Raw genomic sequence first — 23,023 nt, forward strand, 5'->3', positions numbered from 1 at the left:
ACTTTGTAATGTTTGATGTTTAATAATACAAGAGAGAGGCGCCTGAGTGGCTTAGTTGGTTAAATGCAACCAACCCTTGATTTTGGCCCAGGTCATGATCTCAGGGTCGTGAGATACAGCCCCAAGCTGGGCTCTATGCTGGGCGTGGACCTGCTTAGGTTTCTCTCTCCTTCTGCCCCTCCCCCCTCAGTTCAGGTGCATGCCCTCTCTCTCTCAAAAATAAAATTTAAAATCTTAAAAAAATAATAGACATAATATAGTTTAGTTTATACGCAAAGTGGAAAGTAGTCTGGCTGGGTTCAAATGCTAATTCTGCCACATACTGTGTGACTTGGGGCACTTCAGTTTTTCCCAACTGTAAAATGAGGGTGTTACATAAAATCACCTCATAATGTTGTGAGGATTAAATGACATGATCCACATAAAGCACATGATGTTTACAACAAGGTAAGTACTCAATAAACATTAACACCAGTCTTCACGGAAGTTTTCATTCTCTATTAAGTCTTATAGCTGATCTTCAGTTGTTTTTTTTTTTTTTTTAATTTTATTTATTTACCCATGAGAGACACAAAGAGAGGCAGAGACACAGACAGAGGGAGAAGCAGGCTCCCTGCAAGGAGCCCGAAATGGAACTTGATCCCAGGACCCCAGGGTCACAACCAGAGCCAAAGGCAGATGCTCAACCACTGAGCCACCCAGGCACCCCTGACCTTCAGTTGTGATTGTTTGTAGGAGACTCCTTAAATGCTTGCTACCAGTAAGGCCCTCTGACATTGACATGTTGCATGAAATTGGTGGCTATTTGTCCTGAGGGTGTCACTGTCTCTTTAAGCAACTAGTGGCTTTCAGCAAGAGCTACACAATTCTATAAACGTTCTATTATTTCATTTTCCCCCCAAACCTTCCATAAGCCAGCAGCACATCCCTTTCCACCTATATCCCATCCCAGTTCACCACAGTAAATATCCCACAACTGAACAGCCACCTCACACCAGGAACTACCAGTACTCCACCCACCATCCATGATGGTCCTCACTGCCTCCTGGTTGAGTGGCCAACTCCACAATCTGTTCTTACAGTCAGCATCCTGGGAGCACTCATCACACCAAAGGTCTTAGATCAGATTCCCTCAAGCAGAGCCTGAGAAAGGGATTCAGAGCCATGTGATTTGTTGAAGGAGTGCTTTTCAGGAAAAGTTTTTGGTATTTTGGTGTTTTTAAGTAAATTCTACACCCAATGTGAGATTTGAACTCATGACCCAAGATTTGGAGTCAAACACTCCCTCAACTGAGCCAGCCAGGTGTCCCTTCAGGAAGAGTCTGTATGGGAGGAAATGACACAGAATAGAGAAAGGCAAAAACCAAGCATGGATGTAGTCTCAGATATACTCTGGCCTAATCCACAAAGAGAGGATTCTGGAACAGAAGCTGCACTACAGTGCCCCGATCCCCCACTAAGACAGACTTAGTGAATCAGCCTTTTGTACCCCCCTTTATCAATCAGCCAGGCTGGGGGTGTGTGGAGGACAGGTAACTCCTGCGAGGCAACTCCCATCATCTGAAGACAACTTTTCAGTCTCTGAAGGGAGAGCTGTGAGCACCCAGCAGCCAAAACTAGGAGATGGGCATGCCAGCTTGGTAAAGGGGATCTTGGGGGATGCCTGGGTGGCTCAGGGGTTGAACGTCTGCCTTTGGCTCAGGGCATGATCCCAGGGTCCTGGGATCAAGTCCCACATCGGGCTCTCTGCATGGAGCCTGATTCTCCTCCCTCTTCCTATGTCTCTACCTCTCTCTCTGTCTCTCATGAATAAATATGTAAAATCTTAAAAAAAAAAAAAAAAAGGTGGGGGATCTGGTGAGGGCACCAGTGTACAACATATACAGTCAACAAGTATTTATTATTCATGGCAAGCCCAACAGTCATTTACCATACCAATTCACAAGAAGCACTTTCTCCGTCTCTAGAAAAGAGGCTCAAATTAACTCTCTTATCCATGTCATCATTCCCCCACACCTTCCCTCAAGGCAGGGCTAACCAGAACACGTACCCTTCTGTTCCTAATTACAGTTTACTTTCAAATCTAACTCCAATCCAAAGTGACACTTATTCTACACAACATTATCCTATGGAGGAGGTCTACCTCCAAGGCAACTAGGAATTACTACACATACTGCTTGGGCCAAGATTCCTAATTCAACTTGGTCCAATTCCTTCCATGGACACAGCTGCCCTCATTCTTGTGGGTGAGGGAATGAAAACCAGCCCACACTTTGGCCTGTTTTCTCTTCTCTATTTCCCTATGGTTGCTCTCTCTCCCCCATTCAGATGCAAATGAGCAAAAAAAAATTTTTTTTAAGATGTGGCTGACTAACAGCTTCTCTCCTGAATTTACACAGTTAATTCTTCTTGCTACTATCCAACTTTGATGCTAGTAGAATCAAATTAAAAACAAGGTAAAGAATGTTTCATGGAGAAGTTAGACTGAATAATGCAACAGGAACGCATACCATCCAGCCTCTAAACCCCAATTTTGCCAGAATATAAATACCTTAAGTCAATTTCTTTTCAAAAGCTTTAATACTCAAGATGGGAACAACAGCTGGAGCATTCTAGTGGCAGGATAATCATTTCGTTTCTAGAAAAGGTTCATTGCTGAGGTACCAAAAGAGATTATCATGCTAAAGAGTTCTCTCTTCCTTTTGCTGTGCTCTTCCCTGAATAAGCTGTCAAACAAGGCAGAAACTACAAATAAAGCTTATTTCTACTGCATTCATTAGGCTTTTCTCAGTGTCAATGTTCTGAGATTTGACCAAAGAATGAGTGCCACCTGAAGGCTCTCCTTCATCCACCATATCCAAAGGTTCTCTCTTGTCTAGGTTCTTAAGCATGAAGATGCTAACAAAAGCATTTCTCGATGGGGAAAGTAAACAGATAGCTATTCATTATGGATTCTCCCGTGTTCCTAAGTTCTAACTGAAAGATTTCAACATATCTGTAGGCTTGATGATCACGTTGAAGAAAATGCTTAACATTGTTATTACATTCATTATAGGAGTAGGGTTTCTCTTAGAAAGGCTTCTCTAAAATTGAGCAAAAGCTGTTCTACAACAGAAACATCTATACACTTACAGTATTTATGGCATCTGTCCTCTCATGACTTCTTAGATGTTTGAAGAGGCTACAACTCCAACTGAAACTCATTCCACATTCTTTGCATTGAAAGGGTTTCTCACCAGTATGGATTCTCTGATGTTGATTAAGATGTGACTTCAGAGTGAAGCCTCTGCCACATTCATTACATTGATGGGATTTCACGTTGGAGTAGGCTTTTTGATGTTGTTTTATGTGGGAACACTGGTCAACATTTTCTCTACATATATCACATTTATTGTTTTTTTCTGCAGTGTGAGTTCTGTAATGCTGAATAAGGTCTGAACTATAACTAAAGGCTTTGCCACAGATATCACACTTATAAGGCTGCTCTTGCAACTCAATCTTCTTATCTTCAATCACCGTCAGGTTCCAACTATATGCTTCCTCACAAATGCCATTTTTTTCATTCCTCTGACCCATGTGGAGCACCTGATGTTCAATGAGGCTGACATACTGAAAAAATATTTCTCCACATTCATGACACTGATGGGATTTCTCTCTAGAGTGGAGTCTCAGATGCCCCGCAAGGTGGGACCGCCTCCCAAAGCCTTTCCCGCACTCATTACATTTAAAGGGTCTCTCCCCACTGTGCACACTCTGATGCTGAACAAGATGGGACCTCACTCTAAATGCTTTCCCACACAAGTGACAGGTATAGGGTTTCTCACCAGTGTGGACTCGCTGATGCTGAGTCAGATGTACACGCTGATTGTAGCTTTTCCCACATTCATCACACCTAAAGGGTTTCTCCCCTGTGTGTATTCGCTGATGTTGAATCAGATGCGCACTCTGAATAAAGCTTTTTCCACATTCGTTACATTTATGTGGTCTCTCTCCTGTGGATGATTTTTTGTGAACATATGTGACTTCACTGAAATTTATCCTCTTTGAAGAGGGATGTCCTAGCACCTCTTTCACGGGAACTCCCTGCTTTCTATCCAACTTGCCTGGATGTTCATGGGCTTCTCCAAAATCTTGAACTTGAGAAACATTTCTTTGGATTTTTCCTGGTATTTCCACATCTGCTTCTGAAAATTCTGAAATTTTCTTCTTAACATTCAATTTTGTATTCTTACTTCTTTTCTCACTGCCTGAAAGAATAAAGAGGAAGTGCAAATGTCACCAGTTCTTTTATTTTAAGTATTTTATTTATTTGAGAGACAAAATGAGCGAGCGAGAGAGAACACGTGCACAAGCAGGAGGAGGGGCAGAGGGAGAGGTAGAAGCAGACTCCCCACTGAGTAGGGAGCCCAACATGGGGCTCGATCCCAGGACCCTGAGATCATGACCCAAGCTGAAAAGAGATGCTCAACAGACTGAGCCACCAAGATGCCCCTGTCACCAGTTTTTCACAGAAGAAAGATAAACTATCAGGAGAAAGGGTAATCAGGTGAAACCACAATGTGATACCAGTTACAAGGGGGAAATGTATGTACATGCCTGACGCCAACAGGAGTGAAAAGAACCTTTGGTATGTGTCCAGTGAAAAAAATGAGATGAAGAGGCTCACTAAGCAGGGTGGTGAGAATGACCGAGGCTAGGCAATCACTAGGAGGAGTGCCACACTTCTTTTACACAGAAAGGAGAGAGAGGTATTCTAAAATGTGAACATGAATTAGGCAGACAGGATGAGACAAGAACAGAAACACAGCTGGATGGAGACAGCAGACAAGACTGAAGAATGGGAAGCCAAGGACTATGAGGGGGATAGAGCATTGGAAGACTACCTGATTAGGAGCTAGGACAAAAGAGGAATGAGCCAGTGAACACTACTGTCAGGAGGGTGGGTGATATGTCAATCTCTGCTCTCTTGACCCTTAGTCATCACCTGAACTTGTTTCCCAACCAGGGCATCAAATCTGTGAATGCTCACCACCTTTCCTATCTGCTCCTCGCCCCAAACCATCAGCACCACAAGGGGACAAACTGTGGTTCTGTTTACTGCTCTATCCCAAACACCTAGCACTACAGGCTTGAGATAATTATGGCTGGATAATGGCTGGATAAGCACACAAAAGATCCCTCTTCTGATCAAAAAAATAGTGGGGGAAGGTGGGTGAGTGTTAACTAGGAAACTAGTTGTAAGAGCAACTGCAGAGAAAATAGGAAAGAATAGAGACTCCTTTAAAGCAGTTGCTTCCCAGGTCCAGAGTGCTATTAGATGGCTCACCCCAACGAGGCAGCCACCAAGCAGAAAGGACAGAACTGGCCGAGGAGAAGGCTCAGACCAACCCAGAACTCTAAAGGCCTTGAGAACTTACTAAACTTCTATTTCATAATGAAAAAGGTGACAGTCACTGTTAGTGCAAATGACAAGTAGCTGGGCTTGGGGACATCAATTTAAAAGAATTTAAAAATAAATATTTTAAAGAGTTATATGAAAAATATTAATAAGAGCTTTTAATTTCACAGCATGGTTGATGGTGATCTCATCTTTACATAAGTTTAATGTCACCTGAACAGGAAGAAAAAATAAGTAAACAGGGAAAATTGTTCAACCTTACTAATAACCAAATTAATAAAAATGAATACAGCAAAGATGTCTCTTCTGCTTCCTTCATTTGTTAAAAAAAATTTCTGGTCACCGTGGAAGAAATTTAGTAAAACTGATATTCTCATATGTGGTGACTGTTTGAAAAAGCAATTTGGGAATATGTATCAAGACCCATAAACATGCTTTTGGCCTTTCATCCACTAATCCCACTCCTGGGCATCTATTATAAGGAAATAATCCTAAATATTTTTTAAAAGGGGGGGCACAGGCACAGTTATCAGGACAAAAGAGAAAAAATTAGGAGTTCAACTGAGGAACAATTAAGTGTTGATGTCTCCACACAATGGCAGGTTGTCAGAAATAACAAACAGGAGGATCAGACCACACTAGACAACATGTCTAGTACTTAACTGTACCCTCTGAGTACATAAAAATAAGCTTATGAAAAAAATAGAATATACTAAATCATAACAGTTTTATTAGTTAGGACAGTGGGATTGTGGGTGATTATTTTTTCCTCTTGCTTTCTTTCCTCCAGACTTCCTGTTCTAGTATTATCCTTTTAAAATAAAATGTGAGTTAGCTAAATTAGAAAAAGGGGAAAGAGGAAAGGAAGCGCGTGAGAGCACCAAAATCCTCAGTTCCTACAACAGAAAGAGATAATGTTTAAAATCAGTGAGTCAGGCAATAGCCATAATTCCTTACAAACAGAGAATTACCAGAAGAAACAGTAAGAGAGCTGAAGGGAGGCACCTCTGGGAAGAAGGAAGCTGTGGGGATGGTGGAGAAGCAATAGGTTTTGCTTACTAAACGGACAGGTGAATTAAAGTATACAGAGTAACAAAATGGGCTGTGACCTCTGCCCCTTAGCTACCATTCCCAGGACCATTCTGTGGCTCTAGGCTGATAAAACCATTTTTGCCTCCATTTATTCTCCAAACACAAACTCCCCATACATACATCTTTGGGACTTTTCTCTGAAGTGGCGCTTCAGGTGCTCAATCAGGTGGGAGTGCCGGCCAAAGTTTTTCCCACACTCCGAACACCCGTAGGGTCTCTCTCCACTGTGCACACTGTGGTGCTGGACAAGGTGCGAGCTCACGCGGAAGGCCTTTCCACACACTTGACACTTATATGGTTTCTCACCGGTGTGGACTCGCTGATGCTGAGTCAGATGCACTCGCTGGTTGTAGCTTTTCCCACATTCACCACACTTAAAGGGTTTTTCTCCAGTGTGGATACGCCGATGCTGAATGAAGTTTGAGGCTTGAAGGAAAAATTTACCACAATCATTACACTTGTGACCTCTTTCGCCACTTGTGCTTTGCTTACGGTTAGCGTCTGTGATGCCGCCAAGATCTCTTTTCTGGGAAGGGTTCTGCCTTGATTTCCCCACAACAGGGTTTACCTGCCACCTTTCTACCATGCCGTGAAGGTCACTAACTTCTCCAAACCCTTGACTCTGGGGAATGTTTCTTTCAGTGCTTCCTGCTGTCATCCAGTGAGATTCGGCGTCATCAGAAATCTGCTTTACTACAAGTTCCACATTGTCATTCCCAGATTCATAATCTGAAATAATAGAAGTAAAATGGATTAGCTATTCCCCATACTGGGAGAAACAAAATGACGCAAGGATATAGGCAATCACGAAGCTAACACATGCTAGCACAGCAGGACTTGGGAAAGGTAGCTTTAGGCTTCAGAGAGGGGACAAAGTATCCTCACATGGAAACAGTTTGGGGATGACGAGCTGGCAAGAATGCATCACACAGATCAAATTGGGAGAGCAGTCCTTCTGTTTAATGATGGTGATACCCTCCTCAGGGGGGTACTTACAGTACCTGTTTGTGCACAGCTGTGCAACATCAAATATTCTTTTTTTATATATGATTTTATTTATTTATTCATGAGAAACACACACACACACACAGAGAGAGAGAGAGAGAGGCAGAGACAGGCAGAGGGAGAAACAGGCTCCATGCAGGAAGCCCGACGTGGGACTCGATCCCAGAATTCCAGGGTCACACCCTGGGCTGAAAGTAGGCACTAAACCACTGAGCCACCCAGGGATCCCCCAGATATTTTTAATAAAACCTGAAAATGGGTTGTGTTGCTAACCCAACCTAACCTTCACCTTTTTCCTGTTTATTCATTGCTGGAGAAGAAAGATAATCCTTCCAGCTTTCTTAATCCCGAGAGAATCTGAGTTTGGTATGAACTAGTCTATTTTTTTTTTAATTTTTTAATTTATTTATGATAGTCACAGAGAGAGAGAGAGAGGCAGAGACACAGGCAGAGGGAGTGGTATGAACTAGTCTAAAGGAAATAAAGGGCATTCTCTCTATACCCAGAGAAGAATCTAGTACTGCTAAGAGATCGCTTTAACACCCAATAGTCATTGAAGAATAAATACAGATGCCAGACAGACTGCAATCATCTCCCTATGTGACTGGATCAGCAACCTACATTTCACTTGACGCAGACATTTAATATGCTTTGCAGAGACAAATCTTCAATAATTAAAAAATAGGGAATATTATTTTTTTACATGCTAGAGAGAGAGAGATACCAGGGCCTGTTGAGAACTTTCTAATAAACTTTTTTTGTAAGCAGAAAAGTGGTTTTCAAATATTACAGAATAACGGTAATGAGAGCTAAATTCGCTGCATGCTCCTGTGGACCAAGCCTTTAAGTGTTTTGATTTTATGGCATTTAATCCTAACAATGACCTTTTGAGGTAGATACTGTTACTATCGCCCACCCCCTTTTTGTTGTCATAGTAAGAAGTTATAATTCTTATACTGTGAAGAAAACTTGAATTTTAATTTCTTAAAACTTTTTTATTTCTCTTCCTAAAAAGCCATTTTAATAATAGAAACAGACATATAATAAAAAAAATTGTTTTTCTCTCCCCCATTTAAGTAGGCAAATAATCTGTCATCACAGGATTTTTCTCTTTTATTCACATCTGCTTGTACCCACACATTTTATTCTTATTAGAATTCTCTCCCATTCAACAAGTCAAAAAAGCACATGGTTTTCTTTTTCCAGGGGTGCATTTGCAAAAAAAAAAAAAAACAAAATCAGATTAGCCCAATGCACCTCTTTGGTGCCATTAACAATTGCCTTTTTCCAGAGAAGGCAATTATACAGGTTGTCACACCAATAGGTTTACTGATTTGCTTTTTCTCTCTTTCCTCACTTCTTTTCCACGTACATGATAAGGTTTCTGTTGATTCTCATGTTTTACTTTTATATCTGACAGAGGACTGTGCTTCTTGCTCAATGCTCTGCCCAGCTGGTTAGTAATGCAATGGTGAGAGAGCAGGGGAGATAAAAACGCCCAATCAGGCAGATTTGGTGCTTTATACAGATTCAGGCTCTTCACCCTCACTGATGGCCTGTCTGGCATTCCATGTTCCTAAGGTTGGCTCCTCATGCCTCATTTTTCTTGTCAGCTGTGTCCAACACATAGCTAGCTCCAACATATATCTATTTTTTAATTATTTTTTTAATTTATTTTTTATTTTTAATTTATGATAGTCATACAGAGAGAGAGAGAGAGGCAGAGACACAGGCAGAGGGAGAAGCAGGCTCCATGCACCGGGAGCCCGACGTGGGATTCAATCCCGGGTCTCCAGGATCGCGCCCTGGGCCAAAGGCAGGCACCAAACCGCTGCGCCACCCAGGGATCCCTATATCTATTTTTTAAAATCTCATTTCTGAATCTGATGGATACTTTTAAAACCTTGACCAAAAAATAAAAATAAAAATTAAAATTAAAAAAAATAAAATAAAATAAAACCTTGACCTTCTCAGTCCTGTTAGGAGCACACAGGCATGAAAATAACTTAATGTGGCCTTCTCAGAGAAGTTAGGGGGCAGAAATCATCAAACATGCTCTTAATGTAGAAGAGTATACTGGAGTTGTAAAGAGCTTGTAATGAACATATAGATTTTTTTTAAAAAATCAGAAAGTACAAATTTAACACTGCTTGGAGAACAGTATAAAAAAGAACTGTGCCAAGTTCTGAAAGCCTGAAACCCATTAAGCCTGTAAAATAATTGAAAAAAATAAAAAGATACTACCAGACTCAAATTAGACAAGTGAGGTATTTGAAATTCATTTAAAAAGAGAATGAAAATATTTGCATTACATATAGCATCTGTGCTGCATAACTAATCCCTTGAGATGAAACACCCCACCACTAAGATCCCAACAGATAAAGCCACAGAGAGCATGTACAAGTAAATCAAAGACTAGGAAACACAAATATGTATCACTAGTATTAAAAGAAATGGAAAATTTCTAAGAATAGAAGTCAACTTTACTTTTTTTTTTTAAGATGTTATTTATTTATTCATGAGAGACACGGAGAAAGAGGCAAAGACATAGGCAGAGGGAGAAGCAGGCTCCATGCAGGGAGCCCGATGCAGGATTTGATCCCAGGACTCCAGGATCACACCCTGAGCAGAAGGCAGGTGCTCAACCGCTGAACCACTCAGGGGTCCCTCAATTTTACTTTTTTAAATAAAAGCCTGTAAGATGGAATAATGCTTTTCAAAAGAAATTTGGCATGATATAGCTGGCTCAGAGGAGCATGCGACTTCTTGATCTCAGGGTTATGGGATAAGCCCTACACTGGGTGTAGAGATTAGTTAACGAAATAAACTTTTAAAAAAGAGAGATTTGGCATTGTATATGTATTTCAACTAAAGTCTCCCAGAGTGCTTGGTATTTAGTGATTCTTCTAAAAGAATTCATTCAAAAGAAGCTAAAAGCCATAAACTCCAAAATGTTTGCCATGGTGCTGAGATTTTAGAATTGCTCTAGGCACATAATCAAATATGAGTTTCCAGGATCATAATTTAGAAACAGGTTCACAATGTCACTTCACGCACAAAATTCAAGAAGGGACAGGACGTGTAAAATGTAGATGGCAAGACGAATGTCACATAACCAGCATCAGTGATCTGAGAATGGTGATGGGTGAACTAGCTATCCATGCACTGGGGAAAAGGGAGAAACTCTAATAACCACAGTTGACCCTTGAACAACATACATTTGAACTGAGCAGGTCCACTTACACACAGATTTCTTTTGATACATATAGTCCCATAAATGCATTTCCTCTTCCTTATGATTTTAATAATACTTTTCTTCAGCTTACTTTCATGTAAGAACACAGTATATGACACATAAACAAACTATGTGTTCATCTACTTTATATTACTGGTAGGCTTCAGGTGAACAGTAGGCTATGAGTGATTAAGTTCTGGGGGAGTCAAAAGTTATATACAGACTTTTGACTGCATGGGGGATCGGTGCCCCTAACTCCATGTTGTTCAAGGGTCAAATGTACTCTAACAAATAGTTATTCAGCAAAGTCTGAGATGCTTTTACAAGTGAGAAAAAGTACCCAATTAAGAATTATTCAATTTGTCAAGAAATAAAATACATTAACTACTACAAATCTATTAAAACCCAAGGCTGTTAGTTCTGAGCTCTTTTATCTTAAAGCACTAAAAGGAGAACATTTGCTGGATTGCAAATACTATCCCCCAAGTATTATCAGACTTCAATCATACCCTGATTATGATGGAAATAATCAGAATAAGCTGAATAATAATTAAAAAAAAAGGAATGCCAATTTACTCTTTCACAGAAAAAAAAAAAGCAAATTCATGTAATTAAAACATACATGCTTTTATATAATGTGCCACAAATACTCTTTATAACAAAATTACAATGTCCTAACCCATGCAGATGAAGTAATTCTTACCCATGTAAGTAATACTGTCATAATTCTCCTTCCTGTCATCCCTATAGAGGGACTTCTGGGACTGGTCCAAATGTCCCCATTCCTCCAGGATAAAGGATACAGCCACATCAGCCACATCTTCAATTTTCACCAACTTCTGAAACATGAGATTGCCACTAAATTCCCATTCCCTATGTCCAAATTTGGAGTGAGGGGAGGAAGTGGGAGCATGGAGGAGAAAAACAGAGGGAGGGTCTGTGCTTCAAAGAGTAGAGGGAAGCACTGGGTAGAATGGAAAGCGACATTCAGGTAGGAACCCCAGATGGTCCCAGTTTGCAGTGAGACAGAACTCCTGATGGAGATTCAGGACTTAGGACAGCTACTTGTCCAAGAACAGACATGGGTCCTCACTGCAGGCATGGGATGCCGGCTCACCTGGGACCCAGCCGAGAGAAGTGAGGCTGTCAGCTCCTGGCTGTCCTTCAGGGGGAGGGAAGGAACATGAAGAGCAGGTAGGGCTGAGGGGGGAGAAAAAGAGGTGTAAGTCAGAATATCTCTGCCCAGTTCTGACTGCCATCATGTTCTACTTTCTCTTAAGAATCCACAATGACAAAAAAATTAAAAAAAAAAAAAAAAAAAGAATCCACAATGACACCTTGCTGTAGCAAGGCCCAATTTTTCTGCTTGGCTCCCAAAACCCTCTACATGTTATGGCTCCTCTCTCACCTAACTACACTCACTCTTCCCCCAAAAAAATTAGACTCCTTGCTTTGATCAGGCTAATCCCTGCTGACAACCTCAAGACTGTACCATTCACCTATAAAGGATACAATCTGTTCCACCAAGATCAAATCTAGTCATCTCAAAGAAAAACAGATCCCACGGCTTCGATGAAGCTGAAGCATTACCAAGAGCCCAGGCTTTTCAAACTTGAATGTACAAACAAATCACCTGGAGGTCTTGGTACAGGGCAGACATGGCTCAGCAATTCTGGGGTGGCCCCCATATTCAGCACCTCTAACAAAGCCAGGTGATTCTGGTGCTGCTCCTAGAGCCACATTTTGATTAGCAAGGTCTTGGTCCACATTCTCTTCCTTTGAGAAGCTACCATGGTTGATTAATAGTCAGCCAATTAGTAATGTACTGAATCTACATTGTGTGTTGTAAGAACAGGCAGATAAGACAATTCTTGACTTCCAAAACCTTCACTGTCTAGTGGAGAGGGCAGACATGTAAGCCTTACTTACTTCCAGCACAGGGTAAGAGTAATATACTTGAAATCCACCCAAGCTCCCAGAGGAGCAGGAAACAGGGGCACCTACAGAGTGGAGAAAGGGAGGTGGGAGCATCAGGAAAGCCTTTCCACAGGAAGTGACTCTAGTTAAAGTAGGGGTGGGATGGGCTTGGGGGGATGGGGGTGCTTTCTGAGTAGACTGAATTGCATGTGCAATGCCTGGAGGGTCTCATCTCTAGATGTTGGTGACCTTCTGACCCCTTGCTGTGAACTTTGCTTGTCCTTTTGTCTGAGACTGACAGTCCATACAATCAGTCTATATATGCCCTAATTTGGACAGATCTACCCGGCATTAATCTTTAAGCTGACAGTTTATTCTTTTTTTAAGATTTTATTTATTTATTCATGACAGACACAGAGATAGGAAAAGAAGCAGAGACACAGGCAGAGGGAGAAGCAGGCTCCATGCAAGGAGCCAGATGTGGGATTCGATCCTGAGCCTCCAGGATCACGCCCTGGGCCAAAGGCAGGCGCTAAACCGCTGAGCCACCCAGGGATCCTTTTTTTTTTTTTTTTTTTTTTTTTTATTTATGATAGTCACAGAGAGAGAGAGAGAGAGGCAGAGACAAAGGCAGAGGGAGAAGCAGGCTCCATGCACCGGGAGCCCGACGTGGGATTCAATCCCGGGTCTCCAGGATCGCGCCCTGGGCTAAAGGCAGGCGCTAAACCACTGTGCCACCCAGGGATCCCCCAGGGATCCTTTTAAGCTGACAGTTTAGATGTTGCTATGGTTTCCCTGGTCCTAAAAATGTATGTCGTTATACAGCTTGCTTCTGACCAAGGACTAGGAAGTAATCAGCAATGACACAAAAATGGAGGAGATAATGCTTAGAGATTAAAACCAGAATAGACATGGCAGTTTGAAACAAGGAGTGTGGCTACAGAGCCAAAACAGGACTCGAAGAAACGGAAGAATGTACTCTTTACTTAAACAGTAATTTTGATTTTGAGTATAGACTACATTCCAATTACAACTGGAATAATTATAGTAATTACATTCCAGATAACTGCACTTATTTTTATGATGTTCCTATAAAACCTTTTGTTTCTTTAGCTTTTCAGCAAATGGTTTTGCCCCTCTCATGCTGAAATTAGAAAACCAGCCCTCAGTGCTAACAAAGGCACAAGGAATGCAGCCTTCCCCAGTGTGTAGAAATCAAAAACCCAAACAAACACAAAACAAACCTTGTAATTTTATTGGAATAAAGAAATTGGCTGGGTCTATCTAACAGGGCAGAGGAGAGAAGAAGCACCTAGGGACAGAGGGACAGAGCAGCCTGGTGTGATGAGACTCTGGCAGTGGAGGGACAGGAGCCTGTACCTAGGAGGCTTGGTAGAAAAGCAAAACCAGCACAGCTCAGAATGAGGAGGTAAAAGTATAAACATCGAGCTGGATTGTTGTGATCAGAATCCCAGCTCTATCACTAACAGCTCTGTGACCTTGCATGAATGACCTAATCTGACTAAGCCTCAGCTTCTTTTTTTTTTTTAAGATTTTATTTATTTATGAGAGAGAGAGAGAGAAAGAGAGGCAGAGACACAGGCAGAGGGAGAAGCAGGCTCCACACAGGGAACCCGACATAGGACTCTATCCCAGTTCTCTAGGATCCCGCCCTGGGCTGGAGGCGGTGTTAAACTGCTGAGCCACCCGAGCTGCCCTAGGCCTCAGCTTCTTAATTTCTAACATGAGGATAACAATGGTACCTGTTCCATTCAGTCCAGTGTGGGCATTAACCCTTGCTATGCCAACTAAGTGTATTAGACATGATTTGGGGTTTGGGATTTCTTTTTTGAACAGTTTTAACTATTTTTAAAGACTAAGATTACATTACATTCTTACATTAAAGAATAAGATTACTCATTCCTTTAGAGGTCTTCTGAAGAACAAAAGAAAAGTTTACCTTAATATGATTAAAAAATACAGTGCAACTCATTGTTTCATAATTTCTATATGATCTACTGGGTTCTTCTACACATCTAGGGTACATTTTGACATCTGAATGATCTTATTTTTCCTCTATCATAAAACATTTTTCTAATTCCTCATCCTAAGAATTACCACGTTTACTAATCATTATGCATTAATTATTCCCAGTCATAGCATAAAAAATAATAAGAAAATGGAGAATACTCAGGATGATGTAAGAGCAAAATAAATCATCATTCTTCACTAGTCACCAAGTACTAAATTCACTGCCCAGAGTTTTGCATCATCTTCAAGAAGGTTCAAGACTGTTGACTCCTGCTTTTAGCTTTCATTAAACATAGTTGTGAATACAGAATTTTTCATTTTCCACCCATATCAGCAAAAGAGAAGAAAATCTGCAGCAGAAAACACTATCGCTAGATGAGTTAAGAAAATGATATGAAGAGACAGAGCAGTGCACTCTCCACGATAATGATAAAACTGAGCCCATAGGGCAACTCTTTGAAGAAGTCTACAAATATTACCAGAGTTAAATTTTCTCAAACATAAGAATCAACGAGAAACACTCTATTTCTTTTTTTTTTTTTTTTTAAGATTTTATTTATTTATTCACGACAGACACAGAGAGAAAGAGAGAGGCAGAGACACAGGCAGAGGGAGAAGCAGGCTCCATGCAGGTAGCCTGACATGGGACTTGATCCCGGGTCTCCAGGGTCACACCCTGGGCTGAAGGCGGCGCTAAACCACTGGGCCACTGGGGCTGCCGGAAACACTCTATTTCTAATTTCCAAAAGGAAATATGAAATTCTCATCTACTGAATTAAACAACAGGAAGGACTTCATCAGGCAAGATTCTGTTACCAGATTCTGGATCATCTGATTTTGCAAAAGGACAGTATTCATTTTTCTAAAGGGAAAAGGAGCATACGGTGACAGTATTCTTTCCTTTTTTATGATGTTTGTTATCAAAATGTACTTGATATAAAGAGGTTTAGTTCTTATTAAAATTTCCTTGAGAATTATTTTTTTATTATCCTTTGATTCTTCTGTAAATTATTCATAAAATGACATATGTAAAAATAATATATAAAAATAATCTAATAATAATATAACAAATAAAGTAAAATTATGTATGTACATAAAATAAAAGGGATCTCTTGGCCCCAGATGGTAAGCAGTGAAGACTATTTTTTCTGGTACACTGAGGGTTTAATGAGTTGCTACAAGCAAAGCACTGGGAACACTTGCTGATACCCAGTAAACACTATATAAGCAACAGTTGCTGCTGCTCCCACTTTGGTCACTATTATCACAGTGAAAGGAAATCTGGAAAAGATAGGAGCCATGGAACATGTGAAGTGAAAGGCCTGACCTCTAAGGAGAGCCTAGAAGAAAAAGCCTGGGGCCAAACCTGAAACCCAGGCTCATGATACCTTCTGCATAGTTCTGAAATCAAAGGCCTTCCCCTCATTAAGTTAGACACTGAACTAATTTGATAAGAAAATCTGACCAGAACTGATGTGAAGTTATTTAAAAACCTTTATTTAATCCACTTACTATAAACCTGCATACATTTCATTGCTGAAATATTAACATGTGGAGTCCCACTTCAAATCCTGATGGTACTCTAATGTATGATACATATAAATCATATTCCCTTACTAAATCTGAAAATGCTGAATCCTACAATATACCTGACAGCAAGAGTTTCTGATTAGGGTTATAGACCTATGGATATTTACCATCCTAAATAAGATACTCAGCAGTTCACTTTTTTTCCCTTCATGTTTCTTTTTTTTTTTTTTTTCCCTTCATGTTTCTAATACAAGTTAATAAAATTGAGAGGGGGGGCGGAAGGAGGGAAAGAGAGAGAGAACAATCACTTTAAAGGTTACTGTGAAGCATTGCTTGAAATAGCGGTCAGAAATGAATGTAATGAGGAACTGGAGAGCTGTTCTTACACAAGCAGTAAGAAAACAAAATCAGTGAGATGGAGCCAGAAAACTGTCATAAAACAAGCACGACACTTTTGTAAAAGACTTCTGTAGATCTTCTGACAATACCTGTACTTAGAGCTGTCATCACCATTACAATTCGAACAGAACTGCAGTACATGGCCTCACCATCCTACCAGCTGACCTCTCTCTGAATGCCAGGGACTCAATTCCAGGTCCCCAGCCCTTTCCAAGCCCCCGATCCTGCTAACTGCAGGAGGCTGCCCCACCCAAAGTCTCTCTCACACAGATACCGCTTACCCACACAGCCAGGGTGCCCACTCTCTAGCCACATCTGTTCCAACGAATCACACGTCCTCACCATTTTCATCCAGGATATGAGGCTTCTGTGGCTCCTGTTCAGACTGGGGCTCCACGGACAGTAGCTGGTGGCTGAGGGACTCCTGCACAACTCCAGGTGGCACCATCTTCTGAGGAAGCACTTCAGGACACGCCACGATCTAACAAGCACAACCACACCAATCAGCACACTGCAGAGGGGGCTATGGAAGAATCCAGTAAATTCACATTCTTCTTCCATTCACTCTTTTTGCCAAATATTTTATGTGCATCTACAATGAGCCAGACATACTTAACTCCACAGTGGCTTAACAAACCCAGTTTATCTCTAGGTGAAGATGAATTCCATTAAACATATCCACCCACAGATAAATACATAATTACAAACCATTATATGTTAGAAAGGAGAAGAAAGTAGTGTCTTAAGACAGAACAGATGAGACCTACTTTAGAGAGAGTGGTCAAGGCAGGCTTTTCTGAGAAGTGTCACTTTAAGTAAACACCTAAGGGGCAAAGAAGTCTGCCAGGGGAAAAGCAAGAAGTGTCCAGGCAGAGAGAATGACATAAGCAAAGATCCTCAGGCAACAAAGAAGGGTCTGATACAGTTGAAGAACTGTAAGAAAGCCAGGGTGGGTCAAGTTTAGAAGGGGGAAAGTGAGAAGCGGAATTTGGAAAGGTCAATACAGGACTCAGAAAGCCACACTCAGTTCCTTGGTGGACCCTGTTCAAGTAGGACAGATATCAAGACCAGAGCTAGTTCCAGTCCGACATGCTAAGTACCCCCATCTTTCTTTCCCTCGGCCCTAGAGGACACACAATTACTGCACCACAACCAGTCTCCACAATCTGTCTTTTCTGGAAGGTACTAGCTTAGTAGCATCCTAGCAAGTAATAAGATCCTGCCTTGAGACAGAACTGGCAACCCCCCCCCCCTTCCCCTCCCAAAGATTTCAAAGCACTTAAAATGTTAACCCTCTTAGCACTGGCAAAATGTGACATAGGAGTTACGTTAACAGGCAGCTGCCAAACAGTTGGGACAAAGATCATTCTACATGGAAGTTTGTGTCCTTGTAGACCCACTCAGGGTAAGAGCTAAAATGATGCCAAGTATGTCAAAGAGCATGTCAGCACAAAAGAATCAAAGCAGCCTCTGAGGTCTCCTGACACTCGGATGGAGAAACAAAAGAGGAGAGGTAAAGGATAAAGCCTGGGAAAAGGTCTTCCAGAGACAAGAACTGCCTGGAGATAAAGCTGAGGGGATCTAGATGGCAGGCAGACAGAAAGGCAAGGTGACCGGTGGAGGCCCTTGAGAAAATCCCCTCTATGGGCCTCAGACCCCTGACTACCACTAAGAAATATTATTTGTCTCTTCCAAAGGCGGCTGCATATCACAATGAGAGAGGGAAATGTACATACTGGACATAAGTCCTCTGTTTAAAAAATCCTTTCTGTCTTTAACTGTATTTTTTAGGGCAGCCCGGGTGGTGCAGTGGTTTGGCGCCGCCTGCAGCCTGGGGTGTGATCCTGGAGACCCGGGATTGAGTCCCATGTCAGGCTCCTTGCATGGAGCCTGCTTCTCCCTCTCCCTCTGCCTCTCCCTCCGTGTCTATGAATAAATAAATAAAATCTTTAAAATAAAAAAAATAAAAAATAACTGCACTTTTGAATATTTATTATAAAAAAGTAGGGAAAAGTCTGTTCGTTAATGTACAAAATTAGGCTTAAGAAAGGAATAAGGAGGGGATCCCTGGGTGGCTCAGTGGTTTAGTGCCTGTTTTTGGCCCAGGGCCTGATCCTGGAGTCCCAGGATCGAATCCCACATTGGGCTCCCTGCAGTGGAGCCTGCTTCTCCCTCTCCCTGCATCTCTTGCCTCTCTCTCTGTCTGTGTCTCTCATGAATAAGTAAATAAAATCTTAAAAAAAAAAAAAAAAAAAAGAATGAATGAATGAAGGAGATGTTATCATGAACCTCTACTTTTTGTCCTGACAGAAACAGAAAGGTTCAAACATTCCCATCTGGAAGACAATCATTCAGTATAGCCAAGGGTCAGTAGAAATTCCCTCTGCTGCCTACTTGCCTCATGAAATGAGCTAAACCAGCTGAAGATGAGGATGTTCTGGAATGTCAAAGTACCTCTTACCCAGAGATGAAGAATAATGAGACTGGGACCTTACAATGAAGGGCAATGGCTCTCAAGAATGAGGGAGGGGCACTTGGGTGGCTCAGTCAGTTAAGTCTGATTTTGGCTCAGGTCACGATCTCAGGGTCCTGGGACTGAACCTGATGTCAGGCTCCCGGCTGGGGTGTGTGTGTGGAGTTTGCTTGTCCCTCCCTCTCCCCTGCTCACGCTCTCTCTTTCCCAAATAAATAAATAAAATCTCAAAAAAAAAAAAAAATCAGGGAAATTCTCTAACTAGCTTCAAACTCTTGTGACCTAAGGTCTCCCAATTTTTGCTTCTTTGCTCAAAAAAAAAAAAAAAATTAAAGCTTAAGGAGAATGTGACCCTAGCAACAAGAAGGCAGAAGGTCAGATTATAAATGAGTAAGAAAAGACAAGAAGATGTAACAACGTAAAGAAACCAATCCTCTCTAAATTAATACATGATATACTGCAACACCCGTCCCCCCAAAAAACCAACAGGATTTTTGAAGTGGTGAAAACTAAACTAAGTAATTCTAAAGTTTGTAAGAAACTTTTTAAGAAAAAAGAAAATGTTGTCAAAAATTTGGAAAGGGAAAAGGTAACCCTATCAAACACTGAAAACACTTTACAGAGCTCAAGTAATTAAAATAATGATACAGGAACAAATAATAAGATCAATAGAACAGAATTAAAAGACCATAAATACATGTAGAAATTAATAAAGATGGTATTTTAATCAGAGAGGGGGAAAAAGGATTATTATACAAGTTGGTGGGGCAACTGGAAAGCCATCTGACTTTTATAAAAAGTCATAACCATATCAAACACCATGCACCAAAAGAATACTAAGAAAGAAAGAACGAACGAACAAAAGAAAGAAAAGAGTATTAGAAAATTTTCTTATAATATTGTAGTGGAGAAGGCCTAAGTATGGCACAAAATCCAGAAACTATAAATTAAAAGATATAAATGGACTACATAAAAATCAAAAACCTTGCAAAACAGAAATCTCCATAAACAAAGACAACAAAGTGGAAAAATAAACTTGCAACTCAGACGACAGACACAGTGCTTTTTTTCAAAGAGTTAAATAATGTAAACAGATAATTCACAAAAAAGGTACACACATAGGGTGCCTGGGTGGCTCAGTCAGTGAACTGACTCTCAATCTCAGGGTTGTGAGTTCAAGCCCCACACGAGGTATAGAGTTTACTTTAAAAAAGGGAGTACACATATAACCCTTTAACATATATACTGTGGCCAAACTCACTCATAATATGAGAAATGCATACTAAAAGAGCACAGAAGTGCAATATTGCATCTTTCAGATAAGCAATAACAAAAAGTTGAATAACATCACATTATCAGACTGTGAGCAAAAAATTTCTCTTGTGCCCTTCAGTTGGGAATAAAAACTAGTATAAACTCTACTAAGGGCACTCTGTCAACAGCTGTCAAAATTACAAATGCATATGGCCTCTGAGTCAACAATCTGACTTCTTCTAAACATTTATTCTATAATTAATGATGAATGTAAAAGACAGTCATTGTGACAAAGTATGTTACAGTAAAAGCTCAGAAATGATCTAAAGGAATAACTTAAATGGTTTTCAACAGGAATTAAACTATGTACTCCATCCCCTCGATGGAATATAACACAGTTTCAGAGAGTGAGGCAACATTGTTTGCAGTGATGTAGAACAAACCAAGATACAAGAAAAAAGCAAGAGGCAAAAGCACACAATGATTTAAAAACATTTGTGTTTTTTAAAAGCATGTCATCTACACGAATGCTTATATACACAGAAGAAAGTCTATCTCTAAGGACATACAGGGATCAGGTGACAGTGGCTGCCTCTTTAGAGAACCAGGCAGCCGGAAAGTTAGGGTTGGGAGGAAACTTACTTTTCATAAAAACCTTATGCACCTTTTGAATTTTGTGTCATTCAAAAAATAGATACAGTAATTTTAAAAATAAATAAAATCGCTGACTGTCTTCTCCAGGTTAACACACTGGATACTGCTTCTCTTTGCTGGAGTGGCAGGAAATCTCCACAGTGTACCTAATCCCAGGAGAACAAAAGAATATGGATGAAGCACCTGAGCGCGAAAGATCTCACCCCTGCTCAGCAGCACCTGCCTCTCTTCCTCTCCTTCCTCATTGCTCTAACATCTCCCCTTTTGCTCACCTGTTGTCTGCGTTCCTCTAGTTCTCTCTGTATATTTTCTACCACAGCCACAGCCTCTTCTCCACTTTCTGGGTGATGTTCTCTCACCCAGGTCTGGAACTCTTCAGGGAGGATGGTCAGGAACTGCTCCAGCACCAGCAGCTCCAGGATCTGTTCCTTGGTGTGCAACTCGGGCCTCAGCCACTCGCAGCAGAGCACCCGGAGCTGGCTCAGGGCCTCCCGGGGCCCTGATGCCTCATGGTACTGGAAGTGCCTGAAGCGCTGGTAAAAAGTCTCAAACACTGGAGGGTTGTACTCCTGCATCCATGTGCAGTCTTCTTCTTCCACCTTCACTATTAGGAGGTCTTCTTGCTCCTGTGAAGTCTCAGTTGGAGGGTCTAAGTCTATAACTTCCCCAGACTCTGTCATTATCATTCCAACTCAGAGGGCTATCTCTCCAGGTTAGCTGCGTGACACAGATCAAATCTGTTTTCTGCTCTTTAAGATCTTCTGAAGGACACTTCCATTAGTGTGCAACCTACTGATACATTGGAAATCATTATTAGCAAAGAGGTGACAAAGAGGTCATCTATACTAAAGATGACCAATCAACAGAGTAATTTACTTTAAAATACAGACTACAAGACAGCCATCACTCCACCCATAAAACTACTAATAGAGAAAATTTCCAACATTTTAATAAATGTAAAGAACAATAAAAATCTGACATCAGGCCTAACAGAACACAATTTTAACGATGAAAAACATTAAATTTCATATAAATAATTGGGCAAGACTTACTAACTAGTCCAGACGCAGTGTCTGCTTTTCTCTACCACAAGTCAAAACAGGAGTGAAAAACATTACAATGGTCAAAACGGGTCCTGTCCTTCATGCCACAAGAGCATGCCAGACCAAAAAGACACTTCATTGGTCCCGAAGAGAAGCACAGTTATAAGTACAGATTTGGACCTGGATTCTTCAGAATCTCCCCTGACCCCATAGCCACGGGAACCCGGCTGGTCAAGGTTAGAGACAGGATTCTCCTCTGTACACAAAGCGCATCCTCTTTCCTCCAGGCACCTGTCCCGGGGAGCTCTCCTGGAAGACCAAGTTCCCGCAGGCAAGCTTGGGAAAATAGGTTTCTTTCCACAAACCGAGAGAAAACCCGAAGCCGACACTTCGCAACACTTCCTTGCCGGAAGTAAGCAAGTCCAAGCTTTCCCTGTCCAACGGGGTCGAGCCATCAATCCCACCGCCGAGAGTACTTCCGAGTCCTCTCTAGGAATCCCGGAGGTCCTCGCCTCGCAGCGGGCGGGAGCTGCCCGCCCAGACACCGCCCCGGAGGGGCTGTGGGCCAATCAGCGGGGAGTTGGGGCGCCTCCGACCCGGCCATTCCCCGCCCACCGAGCCGCAGGTTCTGCGTCACTACAGCAGGGGAGGAAACGGAGCCCGCTTGTACCCCCCCTAACTCAAAAGCCATTTAAACAGCCCGGGCTCCACCCCTTTTCTTGGAGTGGGAGCAAGGGACCGGGCCTTGGCTGTCCCGAGTGGTTGCTAAGGCAACAGTTGCTACTGTCTGATTGGCCGTGGAACTTGGGCCCCGCCACCCTCCACGCCCTGCGCCCCACTTCGAAGTAGGTTCGTCCCTTACCGAGAGCCCGCAACCCTAATTTCTGTTTAAGTCCTTCGTTTTCTTCACCTGAACCCTTGCCCCTCCCCACACGTCTCCAGACACACCCACCTTTTCACCACCGCATAGCTTACCCAGCCCGAAACCTTCA

At 41.7% G+C, this 23,023-nt stretch overlaps 1 protein-coding gene across 8 annotated transcripts; it reads right to left on the reverse strand.

The window, feature by feature from the left end:
• ZKSCAN5 (zinc finger with KRAB and SCAN domains 5) lies at positions 1-23,023 on the reverse strand. Of its 8 annotated transcripts, none has more exons than XM_041748395.1 (7): positions 22,984-23,023; positions 21,261-21,777; positions 16,950-17,088; positions 11,848-11,930; positions 11,434-11,569; positions 6,611-7,219; positions 1-4,247 (listed from the first exon to the last, which is right to left on the reverse strand). In XM_041748395.1, exons 2-7 carry the CDS (start codon positions 21,672-21,674, stop codon positions 3,121-3,123), a joined length of 2,508 nt encoding a protein of 835 aa, XP_041604329.1. In that variant the 5' UTR covers positions 21,675-21,777; positions 22,984-23,023; the 3' UTR covers positions 1-3,120. The 8 variants fall into 8 exon arrangements, with proteins under 8 accessions (XP_041604329.1, XP_041604328.1, XP_041604330.1 ...); XM_041748394.1 differs by lacking the exon at positions 22,984-23,023 and adding an exon at positions 22,041-22,507; XM_041748396.1 differs by lacking the exon at positions 22,984-23,023 and adding an exon at positions 22,041-22,507 and having other exon boundaries at positions 11,434-11,566; positions 21,261-21,780.

Source organism: Vulpes lagopus, chromosome 3 (assembly GCF_018345385.1).
Source record: "Vulpes lagopus strain Blue_001 chromosome 3, ASM1834538v1, whole genome shotgun sequence".
Taxonomy (NCBI): Eukaryota; Metazoa; Chordata; class Mammalia; order Carnivora; family Canidae; genus Vulpes; species Vulpes lagopus.